This window comes from Rhipicephalus microplus, chromosome 1 (assembly GCF_043290135.1).
Source record: "Rhipicephalus microplus isolate Deutch F79 chromosome 1, USDA_Rmic, whole genome shotgun sequence".
In the NCBI taxonomy this organism is placed as follows: Eukaryota; Metazoa; Arthropoda; class Arachnida; order Ixodida; family Ixodidae; genus Rhipicephalus; species Rhipicephalus microplus.
The window spans coordinates 72,404,853-72,428,725 of record NC_134700.1 but is presented as its reverse complement, the minus strand read 5'-3'; the positions used below and the strand labels follow the sequence as shown (position 1 = coordinate 72,428,725).

The following is a 23,873-nucleotide window of genomic DNA, read 5'->3' as shown; positions in this document are numbered from 1 at the left end:
CATCTGCTCCACACTACCGCCCTCTGATAGGAAGCATCTGCTTGGACTTATACACCAATTCGAAGACTGCTTTTCGCGTACGTCAAAGGTCCAGCGGACACCATTGACCAAGCACCGCATAATTACTGAAGACAACACGCGACCGATTCGGCAGAACCCCTACCGTGTGGCTCCGAAAGAACGCGAGGAGATTCAGAAGCAAGTACAGAAGATGATCGTGGATGACGTCATACAACCTTCGAAAAGTCCTTGGGCGTCCTCCGTGGTTTTGGTCAAGAAAAAAGACGGCAGCTTGCGTTTCTGTATTGATTATCGCAAGTTGAACCAAGTCACGAAGAAAGACGTCTATCCACTGCCTCGCATAGACGATTCACTCGATCGGCTGCGTCATGCGCGCTATTTCTCTTCAATGGACCTCCGAAGCGGCTACTGGCAGATAGAAGTCGACGAGAGAGATCGTGAAAAAACGGCCTTTGTGACGTCTGATGGCCTTTACGAATTTAAGGTGCTTCCTTTTGGGTTGTGCTCGGCGCCAGCCACTTTTCAGCGTCTCATGGACACCGTACTATCGGGCCTGAAGTGGCAAACATGCTTGGTCTATCTGGACGATGTTGTATTCTCAGCATCATTCGAGGAACATCTCAGCCATCTATCCACCGTACTCCAAGCCATACGCTAGGCTGGCCTGACTTTAAAACCAGAAAAATGTCATTTTGGTTTCAACGAACTCAGCTTCCTAGGCCACGTCGTCAGTCACGAGGGTGTTCGACCTGACCCGGCCAAAATAGACGCCGTAGCGCAATTTCCTGCACCCCGTGACAAAAAGGCTGTGAGACGCTTCTTAGGGTTGTGCGCCTATTACCGGCGATTTATCGAGGACTTTTCGTCTATTGCGGCGCCATTGACACGACTCATACGTGAGGACGTCCCCTTCTTTTGGGGTGAACAGGAGCAAATGGCATTCAATGAACTGCGACAACGCTTGCAAACACCTCCAGTCCTTGCGCACTTCGACCAGGACGCCCCTACAGTACTTCACACTGACGCCAGCAATGTAGGTCTAAGTGCCGTTCTGGTGCAGTGGCAAGACGGCCGTGAAAGAGTAATAGCCTACGCCAGCAGAACTGTCTCTCGCACGGAGGAGAACTACTCGACCACCGAGAAGGAGTGTCTCGCCGTGGCGTGGGCAGTCATCAAATTTCGTCCGTATTTGTACGGCCGCTCCTTCAAGGTTGTTAGCGACCATCACTCTTTGTGCTGGCTCACCAATCTTAAAGATCCATCTGGTCGTTTGGCGCGCTGGAGCCTAAGAGTCCAAGAGTTTGACATGACCATCGTCTACAAATCTGGGAAGAGGCACACCGACGCCGACTGTCTCTCACGGTCGCCAGTGGAAACTGTCGCTCCTGATGACGAAAACATCGACGCGGCATTCTCGGGAGTTGTCAACACGGCCACTATTGCACGAGAGCAGCGCAGTGACCCTGAGCTGTTAGCGCTCATTGAATATTTAGAAGGACGACGTAAAGACGTGCCGCGGTTATTTGCTAGAGGACTGCCATCTTTTTGCTTGCGAAACGATGTTCTCTATAAGAAAAACTTCTCACCGACCGGTAACCCGCACTTGCTCGTCGTGCCTGCCTCACTTCGAAAAGAAATTATGGAAGCGTGCCATGATGAAGCAACTTCTGGTCATCTAGGCTACACCCAAACATTGTGCCGACTACGATGCAAGTACTACTGGCCAAATTTACCTGCTGCTGTTAACCATCACGTGCGAACTTGCACCGACTGCCAAAGACGCAAAGCGCCTCCCAGCAAGCCAGCCGGTCTTTTACATCCAGTCGAAGCACCAGAAAAGTCGTTCCCCCAAATTGGAATGGATTTCCTGGGTCCCTTTCCAACTTCCACAACAGGGAACAGATGGATTATTGTGGTCACTGATTACCTGTCCCGTTATGCGGAGACTAAAGCTATGCAGCGTGGCACAGCAGCAGAAGCCGCTCAGTTTTTCATCGAAAATATTGTCCTTCGGCATGGCGCTCCGACAACAGTGATCACAGACAGAGGACCTGCCTTCACCGCAGAACTTTTGGAGTCGGTTCTCAGACTCAGCGGTACAGCTCACCGGAGAACAACTGCATACCATCTGCAGACAGACTGACGGAGCGCCTCAATAGGACCCTCACAGACATGATCAGCATGTACGTTGACACGGAACGTAAAAACTGGGATCAGATATTGCCGTACGTGACCTTTGCTTATAACACCGCTCGAAAAGAAACCACTGGAATGACACCATTCAGTCTGATCTATGGTCGCGAAGTCACGACAACATTGGACGCCATGTTGCCGCATGAGTGTGACGACATCCATGTAGACGCCGAAGAATTCACTCAGCGTGCCGAAGAAGCCAGACAGCTCGCGCGCGTGCGCATCTGTCATCAGCAGCATCAAGATGCACAACGCTACGACACCCGACACAAGTTTGTTAGCTACTCACCAGGCGACAAAGTGTGGGTCTGGATTCCGATACGTCGACGTGGACTGTCTGAGAAACTGCTAAGACGGTACTTTGGTCCATACAGCGTCACGCGACGCTTGAACGACGTGAACTATGAAGTCGTTCCCGACACTAATTGTAGTTCTAAGCGCCAAAAGCGTTTGCCCGAAGTCGTGCACGTCATGCTTATGAAACCATATTTATCGAGTTAATTAGCTCCCTGTTACTGTTTTCGTACGACCACTTCATACGCCTGGTAGAGCACCTAAGTTGCGCATCGGGACGATGCTTCTTTCGGAGGGAGGCAAATGTCACGTGCTTTCTCAAGAAAGACGATGACAGTTGTGCATGTGCCACGAAGGACTACGAAATGGACGAAAAAGAAGAACTCGCTTGCGCGTTCTAATTAAAAAGATCGACCTGCTTCTAGTGTCTCAGTCTCTACGGCAAGACCTCTGTTTTGACGTCGTGACAATATTGTCCTCACGGAGGCATACTGAGGACGTCCTGAGGTTGTGTTTGTGTTGTCTGGAAGGTTTAGCGTGACGACAACACAAAACCGGCTTGTTTGCCATCTCAAACTAATCGGCAGCTGTGGCGTAGTTGGTTGAAGCAACACATCAACTGGTGAGGTCGGTGGTTCAAGTCCCATTGCAGGTATCGATACTCTCTTTTTCTTTTGTTCACGCATGTATTAATATTTGCGCCTCCTCATCAGCCCAATTTGCTGCTGGTGGTGGTCCCGTCCACAGGCCTTTTAATAATGGATCTTCGATGACTCTTGCAGGATTGACTATAATTATTATGATAAAGTGTTTTGCGAATTAGTATTCTTAATCGGCGAGACGCAAAAAGAAACAAAAAACTCGAATGCAGCTGGCTGCATTGGTTTCTTCGGCACAGGTGTCAGGAATGTTGATTTCCACGGTTTATCAAAGTTTTGATGACAGAAAGGTGCCCTGCAACGTAGTCTCGGGCAACTTTTTTTATGTCGCTCAGTGTACCATCACCTGACGAGGTAACCAGCAGGCCACTTCTTTAAACATACTGACGTGTCACCGCAATGTTCTAGACGATCAGCACTTCATAAACAATGCGCAAGTGCCGACGGCATTAGCCCATCTAACTAAAAAACAGCTTGTCTGCCTTGCTGAATAACACGCGCGGCCTGTGACAGCACGGGAGCATTCACGTTGCAACGTATGAGAACGGCCGTACGTGTTCGCACTTCAAAAAACAGCCGGCAATGCAATAGCTCTGGCCTTCGGAGATCACAGGATTCGTAAGAACATTACAATAAAGTTGTTTCCATCCATCGTATTCCTACGTGCCAGTGCATGAAGTTGAAGAAGATAAAGCATATAGACTGGCGCGAGCTAATCTGTGTGGCTGGCGCTGCTCGACTAACCGGCTGTGAATACATCGGTGACTACCCCTCTGAGTCAGTCTCCTTCACGTAACATATTTGGTGGAGTTGTGCGATCCCCATCCTCGCCGCGGAACTTCGAAGTGGACGCTCCCTCGCGGCTTACAAAATGACCACTCAAGACTCGGCTACATCCTCTCCGGTCGCCCGCCCTTCGGCCCGACCTGTCAACCCAGCGCCCGCAACAACTTTCGTGACGCTTCCGCGCTCAAAGACCCCGGCGTGTTCTCGGGCAGCGAGGGTTCCAACGTCAACCAGTGGCTACGCCTCTACGAACGCGTCAGCGCCACTTACAGGTGGGATTGTACTCTTATGCTCGCAAACGTCATCTTTTATCTCGTCAGAACCCCTCGCGTTTGGTTTGACAACCACGAGCATGACACAACAAGCTGGGACAGCTTCAAGGCAAAGATCCGTGAACTTTTTGGCAACATCTCTGGTCGTCGTGAAGCTGCGAAAAATGAGTTGTCGACTTGCGCACAATCTTACACGGAGCCCTACATCGGTTACATGCAGGCTGTCCTTTCATTATGCCGCCAAGCTGACGAAAATATGTCCGAACCTGAAAAAGTTGCACATATCCTAAAGGGTATCGCCGACGATGCGTTCAACTTGTTGGTATTCAACAATGTGTCATCTGTTGATGCGATCATTCAAGAAGGCCACTGGTTCCAACAAACTAAAAGCAGATGCATCTCCCATCAGTTCCAGCGCCTCCCGAACACCACTGCGACGTCCTCATGTCTCGACACATATCATCCACCAGACACCTGACAACTTGACGCGAATCGTCAGGCGGGTGCTTGAAGCGGCTGCTCTAGCTAAGGTGGGACCAACGTCCCCTGACCCCTCTGCGCCAATTACGTTGCCTCATTCAAGCAGTCGTCCGGCAGGAAATCGCCAGCTTGGGAATTCACTCTATCTCACCGCCTCCCCGCACCGACTACCAGCCCCGATACACGCCTGCACGTCCCTTCCCGACCAGCTCTCCCTCACCGTTCCGTAATCCGTCCGCATGGCGAACACGCGATGACAAGCCGATCTGCTTCTCGTGTCACAGAATCGGCCACATTTCTCGCCATTGCAGAAGTCGCTGGGGCCCTCCTGCACAACCATCCTCTCGTCCCTTCTATGCACGTCCTGCCTATCGCCATGAGACCAGCCGCGACCATTTTGCCCAGAAACCTGCTTCTGAACACCGCTACTCCCGCTCTCGATCCCCCCAACGTCGCCAGTCTCGTTCTCCACAGCCCCGCCGACCATCTTCCCCCGCCTTCCCACGTGGTTCCCCGACGGAAAACTAAGCGTTGCAGCCCTTGGAGGTGGCGCTGCATCGCTCGGACTGACCGAAAATCCTCTTTTGACGATACGGACAAAACGGAACCTCATAGACGTACAAGTAGACGGCGTACATGTCGCTGCTCTTGTCGACACTGGCGCTCAGCTTTCCGTGATCACGAGTGATTTTCGCCGCAAGCTCAGGAAGGTCCTCACCCCTGTGACCACTCAGTTCGTCCGTGTTGCGGATGGTGGAATAACATCTATCTTTGGAATGTGCTCCACTCGTGTGAGCATTACGGATCGACACACAGTTGTTATCTTCACCGTTCTTGACAAATGCCCTCACGACATAATTTTAGGCCTTGACTTCCTGTCCGCGCATTCTGCCCTCATTGACTGTTCGACCAGTATACTCCGTCTACACTTGCCCGCAAGAGAACCTCTTGCACAACGGCCGAGTCGCCTCTGCACAACGGGACACGCACGCCTCCCTCCACAGACACTGACCTACATAGAGCTCGTCTCAATACCACCAGTTCCCGACGGTGACTATGTTCTGACCCCTATCACCGATGTCCTCATTAGCCGTGGCATTACATTACCGCACACCATTCTGTCCGTCGCAGGAAATTCTATATACGTGCCTCCCAGTTGTCAACTTTAGCTTGACACCTCAAGTTCTGCCACAAGGGATCTCTTTGGCGTTGCTCTGCACCTTAGAAGCCAATGCGGTAGATGTTTTCGCGATGGCCGCTCCTTGTGACCCGCACACTCAACATCAATTTGCCACTTGCTCCGACAGCGCTATTACTTCGATGATCGCTTCCAACTTAACGCCGCAGCAGACTGATGAGCTCCACCGGGTTCTGCTGTCCTACATCGACGTTTATGACATCAGCGGCTGTCCGTTGGGGGAAAGCTACCTGTATGAGCCACCGCATAAACACTGGTAATGAGCATCCTATTCACAGGCGTCCATATCGGGTGTCGGCGGCCGAGCGTCACATCAACCAAAGTGAGGTCGACAAATTGCTCGCCAAGGACATCATTGAGCCATACTGCAGTCCTTGGGCTTCTCCTGTAGTGCTAGTCCGCAAGAAAGACTGTGCATGGCGTTTCTGCGTGGATTATCGGCACCTACACAAAATTACCAAAAAAGACGTCTACCCTCTGCCACGAATAGATGATGCGGTTGATTGCCTCTATGGGTCCCACTATTCTTCCTCCAAAGACCTTCGTTCCGGCTACTGGCAGATATAGGTAGATGAAATGGACCGTGAGAAGACGGCATTCATCACCCCGGATGGCCTATATCAGTTCAAGGTCATGCCCTTCGGCCCTTGTAACGCTCCAGCCATCTTCGAACGAATGATGGACTCGCTGCTCAGAGGATTCAAATGGTCCACCTGTTTGTGCTACTTGGACGACGTCATCGTCTTTTCACCAACATTTGAAACTCATATAGAGCGCCTCTCAGCCATCCTGGGAATCTTCCGTCGTGCTGGCCTGCAGCTCAACTCGTCCAAATGTCACTTTGGACGCCATCAAATCACAGTGCTTGGCCATTTAGTAGACGCCAATGGTGTACAACCAGACCCGGCAAAAATCAGTGCCGTCAAAAACTTTCCTGTACCACGATCTGCGAAGGATGTACGCAGCTTTATCGGACTATGCTACTACTTCCGACGCTTCGTGAAAAATTTTGCGTACCTAGCGAGGCCGCTTACGCAGCTCCTCAAGAAAGAAGTCTTGTTTTCATGGGGCTCCGAAGAGGCTTCTGCGTTCTCGACTGTCGTCGCTCTTCTCACTACCCCTCCGATTCTGGCACACTTCAACCCTGCTGCCCCTACGGAAATCCGTACAGATGCAAGTGGGCATGGCACTGGTGCAGAGCTGGCTCAGAAATAACATCGCCATGATTGCGTTATTGCATATGCCAGCCGCCTCCTATCCGCCCCTGAACGTAACTATTCGATAACAGAGCGTGAGTGCTTGGCTCTTGTATGGGCGGTGGCGAAATTTTGACCTTATATATACGGACGCCCATTTTCGGTAGTTACCGACCACCACTCACTCTGCTGGCTCAACTCTCTGAAAGACCCATCAGGCCGCCTTGGCCGCTGGGCTTTGCGCCTGCAAGAGTTTTCCTATTCAATGGTTTACAAATCTGGCCACCTACACCATGACGCCGATTGCCTCTCTTGGTATCCTGTCGACGATCCTGAGGACACTGACGAGCCCACGGAGAACTCTATCTTGTCAGTGTCCGACTTCCTTAATATTGGGGAAGAACAGACGCGTGATCCAGAGCTACTTGACATCATCAGCCGTATGGAATCCTCTGCAAATTATGCTTCCGTCCGCTACTTTGTCATACAAAAGGGTGTGCTATACCGACGCAATTTCCGACCAGACGGGCCTGACCTTCTCATTGTTGTGCCTAAAGATTTGCGCCGCTGTGTTCTCACCAAACTTCACGACGCTCTCACGGCTGGACACCTTGGCGTATCCCGCACGTATGAGCGCGTCCGGCGCCGTTTTTTCTGGCCAGGCCTTGCTCGTTCGGTACGCGGATACGTCGCCACGTGTGACCTATGCCAATGTCGTAAAACGTCGTCGCCGCTACCCGCTGGCCATCTTCAACCAATTGACATACCCGCGGAACCATTTTACCGTGTTGGGTTAGACCTGCTTGGTCCTTTTCTCACATCAACATTGGGAAACAAATGGATAGCCGTTATTACAGACTACGCTACACGCTACGCTATTACGCGAGCTCTACCGACCAGCTGTGCAAGCGACGTCACTGACTTCTTGTTACGGGACGTTATATTGATTCACGGTGCTCCGAGACAGCTGCTCACAGACCATGGCCGTACATTTATATCCCAAGTCATCGCTGACATTCTGCGTTCTTGTTCCGCGTAACACACACTGACAACCGCTTACCACCCTCAAACAAACGGCCTCACGGAACGATTTAACCGCACTTTAACAAATATGCTCGCTATGTACGTGTCGCCTGACCACCGAGACTGGGGCCTTGCCTTACCCTACGCAACTTTCGCGTATAATTTATCCCATCACGACACAGCGGGCTTCTCGCCGTTCTACTTATTGTACGGAAGTGAGCCGACTCTACCTCTGGACACAGTCATCTCTGCTCGCACTTCGTCCACCAGCAAGTATGCCCGCGACGCGATTGCGCGAGCCAATCATGCCCGTCAGCTCACTCGCGCTCGGCTGATGGCGTCGCAAACCAACCAATGCCGTCGGTACGATGCGGAACATAAAGACGTACATTTCGCTCCCGGTACCCTCGTTTTACTCTGGTCCCCTCATCGTCGGCTGGGCCTACCCGAAAAACTTCTGTCTGATTACACGGGACCCTACCGTATATTGTGTCAAGTAACACCTGTCACCTACGAGATCAGCCCCATCTGGCCATCATCATCTACTATGCGGCCCAGTGATATTGTACACGTCTCGCAGATCAAGCCCTACAAGAATGCGTCAGATAACGACCTTTAAAGCACCGGGACGGTGCCTCCGCCACCGGGGGTCATGCTACGTGCCAGTGAATGGAGTTGAAGAAGATAAAGCATATAGACTGGCGCGAGCTAATCTGTGTGGCTGGCACTCCTCGCCTAACCGGCTTTGAATACATCGGTGACTACCCCTCTGAGTCAGTCTCCTTCTCGTAACAGTATGAACACTTCGCCGACGCACTGGGGTTTCATGCATGTGCGTCCGGTCAGTCACACGTGAACTGTGCGAAAGCATTTATTTCATCCCCGACCTTGTCCTTTGTGACAAGCGAAACTCGGCAGCAAGAACACTTTCACCTTTGACAACACCACGCTTGGCATTGCAATCTAGAAAATGCCGTACGTCCAACAACTGTAATCCGCACATCATACTGAGAAACTTGGCGCACACACTCGGATGAAGCTGCGGCGCGGTGGACGGCCGTGTTAGCTCCAACCACCAGGTTCAACTAAGCATCCAGCAATCACAAGAAGCAGCGACGACACCCCAGTCCTCCTTGGGAGTGGCCTAGGCCATAGCAGAGTCCTTCAATTTTACTGGTCACGAAACTGCTCCATAGCTCAATGGGAGAGCTTCATATGATGCGTTGGGTTGCCGCGCGGTGGCGCCACCATCTCACTGAGGGGATTCGTCGGGCTGGTCTTCTGTGGCTGGTTGGTAGGTGTTCTGTGGCTGGTCGGGCGGCGTTGCGCTGGCTCGAACGACGCTGCGAGTTGTTTGCTTTGTGTGGGAAACGTGCATATCGTGCTGTTGTGATGCGGCGTTAGTGCAGCGACGATGCCGAACACGTGTTGTGTCGCGGGATGTCGTTGCGGGTACAAGGGCAGAACAGAAAAAGTTTCCTTGTTCTGTTTACCCAGCGACGGCGTGCTGCGCGAGAAATGGAAGCGCTTAATTCCAAGGCAAGAAACGGGTGACTTTTGCTTCGACTCCAAGTATGTGAGAGTGTGCGAGAAGCATTTCGATGACAGTGACATCGTCCGCGCAGATGAATTTGTGGTGAATGGCGAAAAAGTGTCACTTCCGCGCGACAAGCCCCTTCTGAAGCCTTGTGCCATTTCAAGGAAGTTTGACGGCTTGCCAGCGTATTTGACGAAGCCGAAGCAACGGTCACGGACCCTGACAAGAAGGTCCCCAGCGAAGCGACGTCGTGAGTCATCCTCATGTGCCCGTAAAACAGAAGTTCACTCCAAACTAGCCACATCGGGTGCCGCGTCGTGTGATGAAGGTGAGTTTACGGCCAATGTTGTTTTAACTTTTTTGCCCGTGCAGTGATTATATCAGTGAAATTTCGAAAGAGTGTGTGAGCTGAAAATGCGCTATTTGAAACGATTTTTGAAATTGTTTTGCAGATCTTTCACTGCCCACAGATCTTGTCGGCGAGGGGCCAACGCGCACTACGGACTCGGCGTGCCAGACAGATGAATTTACCAGCCCTCTCGCCGAGGTTAAACTGCTGAAGTGCCAACTTCGGGCAACGAAACAACAGCTGACCTTGTGTCAGACGAAATTGGCCAAGATGAGAGTATAAGCGAGCAAGCACAAAAAACTTGAAGAAAGCCTTCAAAAAATGTCAACCCGCACGAAGTTGATTTTTGATCAGTGCGTGATGAAGGCGAATGCCAAGTCTGCGAAAGCTGCCAGGTAAGGGTACGAGCACACTAGCGGGAAGTGTGCCGCCGCGGCATGACGCGCGTCTTCGCCGCCGAGCGGTGAAAAGCGGCACGCGGGCCACATCTGCGGGAGTCACGTGACAACAGTCTCGAGCGGTCTCGCAGCTCGCGAGATTTTGCGCGCTTTTTCGTCGTCTGTTCTGACAACGCCTCCTGTACTAGGAAGCGTTGGTTCTGAGCTCTACAACTTTACGGTGCAATCGTGCGAGCAATGGCAGGCGACGACGATCTCCGCGCAAGGCTCAACGTTACCGTGATGGCCTGTCTGCTGTTGCTTCAGCGTCGCCGCTCTCGAAATTCGCCGCGAAGATATTGGGCCCATCCGCTTTGGAGGTACAGAGATACTGAAGGCATGAAACAGTATCCTGCGTGCGCTGCAATATAAAACGGCACGTCATTGATCACTTACTTTTCCGCATAGTTAGGTGTCTGCCTCAGCATGCTGTCAATAATTGAGAACAGGGGCCACTTAATTTTGCCATTATTGCCTGGCGCACCGCTCCGTGTGTTCGCCTCGACTCCCGACACGAGCTTTATCCACCTGTCTCTAATATTTTTAAACTTCAGCATGGCATGTGTTCCTGCACAAGTGAGTGAATAAAACATACTATTCATTCGCGCTCAACATGCAATGAGCCACGGAATCGCCACTTACCTGTTAATCCAAAAATCCAAACATAGATCCTATAAGATTCCATCTGTTCATTTTTGCTTCCTTATCTTTGTAATCAGGCATCGTTTTGTCGTATAAGAAAGGGGAGAGTCTAATCTCCTCTAAAAAGCGTTCGGTGTCCATGGTGCGTGCTTCAAAAAACGACGGCGTGAGAAAAATGACAGCCGGAAAAAAAAAAAGAAAACAAGCTCCATGCGTTGCTATGGCGACTACCACGCACGTCGCTGATTGGCGCTTTGCTTGGGCGGCGGCGGCAGAAATAGCGCAAGGAGCGATTGAGTCGGCGGCAGAAATTCCTCGACGCTCGGCGGGAGAAAGAGAGAAAAGCGGCGTATCGCGAGCGGCGCGCGGCGCGCGGCAGAGCGTGGCACCGCTAGTTAAAGATCTAGGGGCTTTACCGCTAGTGTGTTCGTGCCTTAAGTTTAGAAAACAGACCAGTGCGTGTAGGATGTTTGGGAGCAGTGTTGGTGTATTTCGGTGTCAAATTTGGTTCTTTAGATTGCCCCACCATGATTCTTCGCTGAAAACACTTTAATATTAACATTCTTCGGGCATGTTGAGAATATTGATTCAACAGGCCATATGCGTGTCACCACATCGATTTTGTTTCAGCACCCCCTATTTTTTATTACTCCAGCAGTTTCAAATAATAGTTGTGTTTGCTTTCCACAGCATTCCTTTTATCCTTAACGTGCCAACAGTCTCACTTCGCAGTGTCTGTTGCTTATTAGGGATGAATACAATTACAGACGGATGAAGTTTTATACATTTTCGTATTGGCCATACTACAAGGTTGGAGAATGCGCTGCATATGTTTGCAACGTGTCAAATGCTATGGTTGCATAACATACGATATGCCAGAGAAACGCCAGATCGCATGTATTTATCTTGAACATGGTTCCTATGTGCCTACTGTTCATTGGGCTTTCAGCACATGCAGCTCGAAAGCAGCATACAGCATGTCATGGAATGGTGTATTCTTGAAGCACCTACGCATGAACCTGGTATAATGTGCTAGTATCCTTGTAGCAGTTTCGCTACTGTAAATGCCTGCGAAATCCATTATAAAACAACTTTACTATTTAATGCCTGTGTTTCAGTATGATGAGCCCCCTCTCCTATTTTTGGTGTCTGGTGCACACACATTATGCATGCATATAAAGCATCTTGTCTGTGTCATGTACATGCATGTAATTCCAAATGCACTGCACGAATGTTTTTTATCCTGAAGGTCCACTATGTAGCATGTTTTGAAATGTGAGAACAGTTTCCTACTTTTCTCTTCAGGTACAGGAAAGAATGGCTTTATGACTGTCTCCTTCTGAAGGTTAAGTCGACGTCTGTGTACACGCTCCTTCATGAGAACGAATTTCTACCTCTCCCTAACCCCCGCACTCTGTACACTTGCATGAAGAACCTGAAAGCTGACTTTGGGTTTGATGCAAACTTGTTTAGCTGTTCTGAACGAAAAGCTTGCAGCGGTACCAGAGAGAGAACGACGAGATTTGGAAAAATATCTATATTTAAAATCAAAAGCAGTGCCTGTGACTTTTGACATTGTTCCTAAGCCATTTGGCCATTTCTATTTTGCAGGTGTACTCATGTTTGATGAGATGAGTGTTCGCAAAAGCCTGCATGTCAGAGAATCTGATATGGCCCTGCTTGGAAAAGTCAACTTTGCTGAACACACCAGGCCAGGGGATAACGATAAAGACGCTGATCATGTGTTGGTGTTCCTGTTTCAACCCTTTCTTGGGGGCTGGTCGCAAACTGTGGGAACATTCTGCGCTTCCAGCGCTGCTCCTGGTTCTGTTGTGGCCAAATTGCTGCTGCAGTGCATTATGCACTTGGAAAATTCTGGCGCTGTTGTCCAGGCTGTGACATGCGACAATTCTACAAGCAACTGGTCAGCTTTGAGGTCGTTGGGTAACAACTTTTTCCTGTAACAATCCTAGAGTACTGCTGTAATATATGGCTATACAGCTGAAATTTCTTCTTTCCAGGCATACATGGGGACAGAAAAAACGCACAAACACTATTTCAACACCCCTGTGACCCGTCAAGAGAGATTTACACTGTCATCGACCCACCGCACATTTTCAAGTGCATAAGAAACAACCTTCAAAAGGTTGGGAAGTTTCTGGTAAGAAAAACGAGGCGTGGTTATGCTATACTTTGCTGTACCAATTGTTTACAACAATAATTGAAATTTTGTTTCAAGCTGCCAGAGGGGGACGTTTACCACGACCATTTCAAGTCCCTTTTGGGGTATGAGAAAGACCAGGCTGGACTCCGAGCTGTGCCTAAACTTCCAAAAGACCACATAATGCCCAATGCCTTCCAGAAAATGAGTGTGAGACTTGCTGTTCAGGCAAGTAATATTATGACTTTTTCTTGTGCAGCAGGTAGCATGTTTGGGAAACAACTCCTTCAGCCACACCTTACTGATTTTTTATCTTCAGTTGTTCAGTGAATCTACAGCTGCTGCACTGGAGTTTTACAACAGGCAAGATGTGTGCAAGGAGCTGCATGATTCAAAGGCGACCGCGGCATTCACCAGACGAATGAACGGCCTGTTTGACTGCTTGAATTCTCGGAGGCCAGAGCACGTGCAGTATAACGAAGCGGAGCACATTGCAGTGAGAAATACCACTCGAGACTTTATATGTTATTATGGGTATCCTGCTTTTATTTATTGTTACAGATGTAACATGAATATTTTTCAGACATTAAAAGAGAACGTGACATGGCTGAACAACTGTTGTGATTACATTGAGAGTTTGCCGAAGCAAAGGCAAGCCTGCTTCCTCAGCAAGCCCACGTCTTAAGCGCTGCGAGTAACCCTACTCAGTACTATCGCACTTGTGGAGAACCTTCTGGCCTCAGGTTTTCGATATGTGATGGTTGGAAATTTCGGACAGGATCCTCTTGAGGTAAACTTGTAAGCTTTTTTATTTCTGCATTGACTAATCTGTTGACTCACTTTCACAGGTTTTTTGGCATTGCGAGACACGTTGCTGGTGACGGAGGGCAACCAACGATTCAACAGTTCCTGTTCATATACCGAATGCTTTCGGTCAACAACCTTGTCCGCCCACCCAAGCGGGCATCAGTTGATGGTGACGGGCCGCAGTTGCTGTTCAAGCTGCAGGACCTCTTCAACAAGGAAGCTGCTCCTGTCAATCATGTACGATGCCATATTGAAAACAAAAGGGCTATTGATAGTTTCTCTATCTGGAATATATTTTCCAGCGAAGAGCTGCTAAACAGACATTCACTCAGAATATGCACAGAGTTCATCATTTACCTCTGCATGATATTTTTCCATGAACATGCATGTAAACAAAGAAAATTCTCGTTTCAGGTTGACTCCCGAGCCATTCTCCTGGATGACGTTCTTTTGGAGCCGACTGAGAGTGAGGAAGAGGCCCTCGCTGACTTGTCTCCAAAGGAGTGCATTTTAGACTACCTTGCCGGCTATGTTGCTCAAAAATTTTCTGAGATGTGCTGCACCGACTGCGTGGAGTCTTTAAAAGGCTTGCAACGATCACCAAGTGACCTCATTCTTGTGAAGTCGAGAGGTTACCTTCAGGTCCCCTCCACCAAACTGCTAAATCTCCTCCAAAATTGCTGAAGAGCATGTAGAAGAATCTACGGTGAAGCAAACTGCGTGTGCTGGTGTGTGCATGGGCATTGTTGAGCAGGTTTCGCTGGACAATCGTACAGCTTCAGCTGCTATCGGCTGCCCCACCCACTTTGTTGGGACGACTGCTGACTTCTACCCCTTTTTCTTCAATGCCGCCTGCATTTTTTCACACGCGAAAAAAATAAGCAGCCACGTGTGACAAAGCGAGGAACATGCCCAGCTAGTGGAGGGAGAAAGCCAAACTGAAGGAGTAGTGTAAAAGCAAAGCAGCCCTTTGCGAGCCTCCTGGACCTATAATTGTATAGCTGACTTATAGGCGGATTTTCGTTTGATCAGTAAAATAGTAGCTGTGTTTCCTTACTTGTTTGCAAACTTTATGACCTTGTGGTCAGGCTCGCATGCAAAAAAACCTTTCTGGCGTCTTTGTGCGTGCACTTTTAATATTTCCACAAACTATCGCTCAGGATTCGTTTTTTGTTTTGTAACCATGCGTGGCCGCTTCCGGTTTTTTATCTGGTGTTTCAACTGAAGCGCCCGTTTGCTCTTTTTTTTGTATGTCGCGTCGGGCAATATTGTTGATATGGAAAGGTTGTCACCTTGTCACCAACTTGATTTATTGTTTGCTCGAAAATATTCTCGACCCTATTTTCATGGATCGAAAATTAATGACGTCCCGAGAGCAATTCATGCATAGCAAATGCCGCGTGACTCACTTTATCGATGTCTTCTGTGCAGGCCACGCTGCGGACTGCTTCTTTGACGTTTGCGTTTCCTTCTAGTCTTTTGCAGAGCATGAGTTCGCTTTAACAAACTTCATTCAGTAGAACTTTACGTTTGTCTTTGTTGCGTGGCAATATTCTGTTTTGTCCGTGTGATACACATCAAACAGCAAATAATAAATTTTTGTACGCTGCACCACACTCTTTTGTCTCCCTTCATAATATTGAAATTCATTTTTGTAGCATGTGATAAAAGTTTGCGCTTCCTTTTTTGCAAGGATTGAAAAGCGGGTTCGTGGAAAGACACACAGTGCAACATACATCATTTCGTGTTTTGATCCTTTCCCTTTATGCAGCGCTTTTAAATGTTACTGTACCACCTCATCGAAAAGAGAATATTACTGGGGTATCTGGGTGCTCAGCGCATTCCAGAGCACTCAACAGATTCATTAAAAGCCTACTCTGAAGGACGCGTACCTGCTTCTTTTAAGTTTTTTTTCGTTGCATTATTGATAGGCCCGCAGCAGTCCGCAGCTACGGAGCTACCGTATGTATTGTGGTTACAAAGTTTTCTTTAAGGAAACAAACAAAAGATATTTTAAAATCGGTAAACACGGCGCAGCGCTTGCGCCCAAAGACGCGAAAGCAGTTGCCGTTCGTGGCCGAGGTCTGCGGCGATTTATTCGAAAAACTAAAACCCCATTGGAGGCAGGTGGTATACACAATATTTGGGCGATTCATCGCTAACAACTACGAAAAGAAAAAAAAAAGAAACCCAGCGCGCAGACACCAGAAGTAGCGAGCGTTTTCATGCCAAAAGCTGGCAAATATGCCGCACGCGCGGCGGCTGGATCCCCTCAGTGCGACGGTGGCGCCAGTAGTGGAGCTCGCGGACCCTATATGAAACTAGCGCTGAAGTTTCGTGACCAGTAAAGCATTGAAGGACTCTGGCCATAACCACGATTTCATCGGAGTTTTCACCACCTACACACATCGCAGGTGGCTACCATCTTGCAGTGTTTACCTTCGCAGCCGCAGCGCCCATGGCGCCCCCTGTATTTAAAATACTTGTAATATGTATTTAAATAACAAACCTAGACTAATTGACTCGTTAAACACCTGCTTAGTAAAGTTTTTGTAGGTTTAACGCATTGCACACGAATAATTTACACAATTAACTAGCTTTAGGTAATAATTTTTAAAGTGACGGCATTTCTGTGTGGTGCAGAAGCTACTTCTGTGTGGGGCTGGCTGCTGCGCCGCGCGGCACAGGAGACACTGCCTAATAATAATAATAATAATAATAATAATCAAAACGAGCATATAAAGCGCAGTACATGCAATATTCTGGCCAGCAAGCTTTAAGAATTCATCAATTCTGTAATTTTGCAACTCCTGCAGAAAATGCTTGGTGGTGTCATACAAAACGAAGTAGTGCATGCTTCCATAACTTATAAACGATGTCTTGAAAAATGTACTCTCAAGCTTACGGATAAGATATCTCATACAATATATATGTGGCGAAAAATAGTTTAACCATGAAAGCATATATAATGCCAGTTGGCAGTTCATCTATCGCAACCTGTTGTATGGTTGCGATAAGATATGTTTATTAGAAATGTTGACTGTCATATATTCGTTTGAAATATAGCCTTGCTGCTTTCCACCAGCCACTTTTTTAAACTTTTTTTTTCAGCTGTGCAAATAACCACATACGTGCAGCGTACTGCTCTGGCCGCGCTTTTCAAAGAAACCTTGGTGACCCTGGCGGAGCCACATGGCTCCACCTGGCGGCTCATTAGCAATGTGCCAGCATTCGCAAAGAAGGGATGATGATGATGATATGTGGTGTTTTTTGGCGCAAGGGCCATTTGATGGCCAAAGAGCGCCAGTTCATGAGACGGGAATGTGGACAATGATTGTGATTAGCGGCTGTATAAAGGCCATAAAATTCCTCGCAGTAAAGCGGGTAAAAACATACAATTATTAAAATCATGACCATGCCGTGAAAGGTGTGTGTGGTGTGAATAGATGGCAAAAGTTAATGATAATAAAAACGATGGTGGACATGTATGGCATTAGCACAAGTGCCTCACTCGTTCATACCCTTGCGTCCAAGGGCCGTGAGGCAAGTGCAGCCACAGCAGCGAAAACCTCTCTGGAGAGGTCGTGCTACGGTATGCCCGGGTATATGACATGAAAGCTATGAATTTCTTTTAAAAACGCTAACAATGATTTGTGACTAAAAAGCGGTTCCCTACCGACGAACATTGCAGGGTGTAAAGGTATATGTTGTCGGTAGGGTGAAGGAAAGTGTTGTTTTCTTAGAGTGTCCAATTGTTTGCACTGAATTAAAATGTGAAGAACTGTTAGTGCTTCACCTCATCTGTCACACAATGGTGGATCGCAGCCAGACAAAAGATATGTGTGTGTCGTGTATGTGTGTCCTATCCTGAGCCTCGTTAATGTTACCTCTGTGTGACGTGATTTTGATACTGGTGGCCAATGGCCAAGGTGTGGCTTGATAACGTGTAGTTTGTTTTGTGTGTGTGTATCCCACTTGCTCTGCCAGTAGTTTCCGAGTTTTCGTTTCAGAGACGGCTTAAGATCAAGGGCCGGGATTGATGTGGGTGTAATGGCGGTGCTTTCGTGGGCGGATGCAGCAAGCTGATCCGCCATCATGTTGCCTTGAATCTCACGGTGCCCTGGCACCCAGCACACAACAACATGTCGGTTGAGTGTGTAGAGTGTGCATAAAATGAAGTAAAGTGAAACGAGGACAGGGTTTTTTTGTTTTTTAAGACTGTGCAGAGCCGTTATCACACTGAGGGAGTCTGTATAAATTACTGCTTTTTGTATTTGTGATTGTTTGATGTGTTTAGCTGCCACAAGTATCGCGTAAGCTTCCGCTGTGAAGATACTTGTGCCTGGATGTAGAGGGCCAGCATCCGAAAAGGAAGGGCCAACAGAAGCGTAGGACACAGAGCAGTTAGACTTAGAGGCATTTGTAAAAAACTCAGGACGTGTGTATTTGTGTTGAAGTTCCAAGAAGTATGTTCGAATATGGGCAATAGGCGCATGTTTAGTAACTTCTAGGAAAGAAACATCGCAATCTATAGTCTGCCACTGCCACGGTGGCGGGTATGCTACAGGAGCCATTAAACTGTGTTCGAGTGACACCCCAGTGTCCTCAGCTAGACCCTTCAGGCGAACTGAGAAGGGCTGCCTCATGGAAGGCCAGTTTTGAAAAAGAATGGAGCTCGACAAGTCATTAATAGTAGAGTATGAGGGCTGCCTCTTGTCTGCTTTTACCTTAAGGAAATAAACAAAGGACGTGTAGGTTCTTTGCAGATGAAGCGACCACTCATTTGACTCAACGTAAAGGCTTTCTACGGGGCTGATGCGAAAAGCACCGGTAGAAAGGCGGATGCCCGAATGGTGCACGGGATCCAGCATCTTCAAAGCACTTCGAGTCGCAGACTGATAAACAATGGCCCCATAATCTAAGCGGGTGCGAATAAGGCTTCTATACAGGTTCATGAGGCATTTCCTGTCACTACCCCACGTAGTACGTGACAACACTTTTATAACATTCATGGCTTTTAAACATTTTGTTTTTAAATACTTTATGTGGGGTACTAAGGTCAACTTGTTGTCCAAGATTAAGCCTAAGAATTTATGCTCGGCTTTGACGGACAGATGTTGCCCGTTCAGTCGAATGTCAGGTTCCGAGTGCATGCCTCTCTTCCGAGAGAACAAGACACACGTGCGTTTTTGTGGGTTAAGTCGAAATCCGTTTTCATCTGCCCATTTGGAGACCTTATTTAAACCCAGCTGAACCTGCCGCTCACACATGGCCAAGTTGCATGACTTGAAGCCAAGCTGAACTTCGTCGACATATGTACAATAGAACATATTGCGGGGAATGGACAAGTGCAAAGAATTCATTTTAGTAATAAAAATGTGCAACTAAGCACACCACCTTGTGGCACGCCTGTTTCCTGGACAAATGTTTGGGAGGGCACACTGCCCAGACGGACACGGAATGTCCGGTTTGACAGGTAACTTTCGATTATATGAAACATTCTTCCGCGCACACCAAGGTGGGACAGGTCTCTTAGAATTCCGAAACGCCATGTTGTATCATAAGCCTTTTCGATATCGAGGAACATAGAGAGAAAATATTGTTTATGGACGAAGGCGTCTCTGATCTGTGCCTCGATACGAACAAGGTGGTCTGTGGTGGATCTACTTTCTCGAAACCCGCACTGAAATGAACGAGCAAATTATTTGTTTCAAGAAAATGTACAAGTCGGTAGTTTATCATTTTTTCGAAGACTTTGCACAAGCAGCTTTTAAGTGCTATAGGCCTATAACTCGAGGGTAAAGAAGGGTCCTTGCCCTCTTTGAAAATGGGAATAACAATAGCCTCTTTCCAGGAGGTAGGAATAGTGCCAGAAGACCAAATAGCATTGTACAAAGTAAGGTTTTTCGGGTTTCGTTTGGTAGGTTTTTTAACATTTCATACATCCCACGGTCAGAACCTGGGGCAGAAGTACTGCAGGGGTTTAGAGATGTTCGGAGCTCAGCTAGACTGAAAGCTTGGTTATATGCCTCGTATCTAGTGGATTTATGTTCGAGTTTCTGCTTTTCTATTCTTGTTCTGTATTTTTGGAAAGTGTCAGTATAGTGGGACGAGCTGGATACCTGTTCGAAGTGTGCACCGAGAAAGTTTGCCTGATCTTCCAAGGTATCACCCTGAGTGTTTACGAGTGGAAGTGTGTGTACTTGTTTTCCTGCTATCCTACTGACCATGTTCCAGACTTTAGCCTCCCGTGTGTATGAATTAACCCCTAATAAAAACTTCTGCCAGCTTTTTGTTCTGGCCTGCCGACGCGTTCTCCTGCCTTGAGACTTTATTTTCTTGAAGGTTTCAAGATTTTCGGCTGTCGGTGAGTTCCAAAGCAGCCTCCAAGCTCTGTTTTGCTGTTTGCGCGCGTTTCGGCATTCAGAGTTCCACCATGGCACACATCGTTTTCCAGGGTGTCCATTTGTTTGTGGGATGCATTTTGTTGCAGCATCAATCAAAAACGCTGTGAAGTAGTTCACAGCAACATCAATGTTCAAAGTACAGATGTCATTCCAACCTAGACAAGCGATAGTATAAAACTGTTCCCAGTTGGCTCTGTTTATGAGCCACTTGGGAACACGTGGTGGACACTCGGTTACTGTCATTGTGCTCAAAACTACGGGGAAGTGGTCACTTCCGTACAGATTACTGACGAATTTCCGCTGGAGTAGAGGCACAAGAGATGGAGATACTATGCTCAGTTCTATGGAGCAGTAGGTGTTATTAGCGAGGTTATAATAGGTTGGTTCTTTTCGATTTAGGAGACACGCGCTCCACGAGATAAGGAACTGTTCGATCAGTCGACCTCGCGCGTCATACCGAGAATCACCCCATAGCCTGCTATGCGCATTAAAGTCTCCAAGGAGAACGTAAGGCTCCAGAAGTTCATCAATTAGAGAGTGTAAATCGCGTTTTTGCAACTTATAGCTAGGAGGAATGTAAATAGTGCGGATTGTGATCAGTTTATCAAAAAGAACCGCTCGAACAGCCACTGCCTCAAGGGATGTTTGGAGTTGTAAGTGTGTGCATGCTATTCCTTGATCCACTATTATGGCAACACCTCCGGATGATGTCATAGCATCAACACGGTCTTTTCGGAAAATAACGTATTTACGAAGAAAACTTGTGTGTTTCAAATTAAGGTGTGTTTCTTGTACACACAGCACTTATAGCGAGTGTTCATGTAAGAGTTCTTGGATGTCGTCAAGGTTTCTGAGAAGGCCCCTGACGTTCCATTGTATAATTTGAGTGTTCATGGTGAATGTGAAATAGTGCTGTGTGTACGAAAAGCGAGTGGCTGTTTAGACAGGGAGTTTGAGTTCACTTAACAGGGCCATCACCAGGCCCTGTTATCTGCTTTTTTGTTTTTTTTTGCGCGCTCCAGGGAGCCACGCCACTCTTTCGGCACCAAGGGTGCCGACGTATCCATTGCCTCCTCGGAGGCACTGGATGCCCGCACGTGCGGGCTGTTAATTCGAATTTGGGGCCTCACCTGGTGAGGTGAGGCCTTGAGACCGGAGGACTCTGGAGTCTCCGGTCTCTGTTTGGGAGTAGGCGGTGTAGCTTGGGCCACCGCCGTCTTGGGGGCAGGTGCCACAACCACCGGCTCGGTATGCGCGGGCCGAAGGAGTGGCGAGGGCTGGTGCGGCGGTGCCCCCTGACACGCCGCATCAGCGTATGTAGGTCCATAGAATGGAGCGACTCTTCGCCGTGCTTCCTTAAATGTAATGTTCTCCTTCACCTTCAACGTAATTATTTCTTTTTCTTTTTTCTAGTATGTGCAGGAGCGTGAATATGCGGCATGGTTTCCTTCGCAGTTTACACAGTGTGGCGGTTGTTTGCAGTTCTCAGACACGTGGCCTAGAACTCCACATTGTGCACACGTCTGGCGACCACGACAGGTTTTAGAGCCATGGCCATACCTCTGGCATTGGAAGCAACGACGATGGTTTGGTATGTACGGCCTGATAGATGTCTTTGTGTACCCTGTTTGAATAGATTCCGGTAGTTTACTGGATGCAAATGTGAGTATTAAGTGTTTCGTCGGTGTTTCCTTATTATCTCTTCTAATAATGATTCTCTGTACATTAGTGACATTTTGGCTCTTCCACCCCTCCAAAAGTTCAGTCTCAGTCAAGTCAAGTAAGTCCATGTCAGATACCACTCCACGAGTTGTGTTCATTGATCTATGTGGTGTTATGGTTATTGGTATGCCACCGAAATCTGAAAGACGGTCTAGCTTTTCAAATTGTTCTTTGTCACGGATTTCGAGGAGAAGGTCTCCACTAGCCATTTTGGTTACCTTGTATTCTGTGCCAAGAGTTTCAGTAAGACATATAGAAACCAGGAAAGGAGAGACGGTTCTGGCTTGCTTTTCAGTTTTTTCACAGTGGATAACATGATAGTGAGGATATGTTTCTTTGGGCTGGTTAAAAAAGTTTATATCATCGTTGCGTACCCGCTTTAAGCCGGTACAATCAGACAGTAAGGGGAATGCTCCATGCATGCCTTTCTTATTTTTGTTCAGCAGCGTTGGCGGCCACCCACCACGGAGCCCAACGAGGGGACGCTACAAGTTTACAGATGCTGAAAACTGCAGACGCCAGCCGTACAACGCCACTATAACCCAATGCGCCTAGACCAAGGTAGGCTATTTGCACAGGGTTAACCGTAGCCGCCAGGAAGTTTGGAAGTAAACGGAAGAGAGTAGAAGACAGGACAGATAAATAGTAAGAGATAAAGACAAAGATGCAGGGAGAGAGGGATAGGAAAAGGCGACTGCCGATTTCCCCTGGGTGGGTCAGCCCAGGGGTGCCGTCTACGTGAAGCCGGGGCCAAAGGGGTGTGTTGCCTCTGTCGGGGGGCCTTAAAGGTCCAATCACCCAGCGTCGGCTCAACCCCCAGGATCCCCTTTTCCCCGGACACGGCAAAGCCACGCACGGCTAGGCGTGGAAGGGAGTAGAAACTTCCCCGTTAGCTCGGGTCCGTGGTGTCGCTACACACCAAACACCTACTTGCGCAGGCGCCCCTGCGGGGTCGCAAAGAAGGGAAACCGATAACAAAAGCAGCAACAAACCAAAGAAATAACGCCATGGGTGAAAGGTGAGAAAATGGGAGGTTCGGGTAATGAAAGCATATACTTGGTGTGCTCGGGAGAAACAACTTTTTGTTCTTTAGTTCGAATCGGGGTTCAGGAAGTCGACATCGAACATCGCCACAGAATAAAGTGGGGGAGAAGAGAGCGCTGACACAGCGTTGGGGGCTCAAACCAGCCCTTTCGCCCCTTGCCCAGCATCGCACAGGATTTTTGGGTGAGAGTAGAAAGGGTGTAAGAGAGAAAAGGTGGAAAGAGGAACGAAAAAGAGGTTGTGGGCGGCAGGTTCCTTCGCCGATCTGCTTGTTTCACGTGAAAGTGAAAAATTTTCTTAGGTGTTGACAAATTTCCCTTTTCCCCTAAGTGCATCCCTAATTCTCTAGATCCAGGAAAATTATTCTAGAGTTAGCAGCATTGGTTACAGCGGCTGGAACACGACCTACTGCACTCCTGACCTGCCCATATAGCAGCGCGTGTCCCCGCTCTCGTTCTACCACTCACCGTTGGTTACCCTACCTGTAACTTGTTCGTCTGCTATTTTACGGTTGGTTTGAAGGTGCTAGAGTAAGAATTCTGTGGTGAACTGCCGGCATACATGTGACAATTTATTCGCTTAGATTGCTAGTCAGATAAGCTGTTCAGTGCGCTCAAGTATAAATTTCACACTGGTTGAAAAACG

The 23,873-nt window shown here is 48.3% G+C and overlaps 1 protein-coding gene across 1 annotated transcript; it reads left to right on the top strand.

Moving 5' to 3' along the window:
- Window positions 1–14,043: 14,043 nt before the first annotated feature.
- LOC119177984 (uncharacterized) lies at window positions 14,044–14,951 on the top strand. The gene is made up of 2 exons (XM_037429158.2): window positions 14,044–14,292; window positions 14,470–14,951. Exons 1-2 carry the CDS (start codon window positions 14,173–14,175, stop codon window positions 14,737–14,739), a joined length of 390 nt encoding a protein of 129 aa, XP_037285055.2. The 5' UTR covers window positions 14,044–14,172; the 3' UTR covers window positions 14,740–14,951.
- The last annotated feature ends 8,922 nt before the right edge of the window (window positions 14,952–23,873 follow it).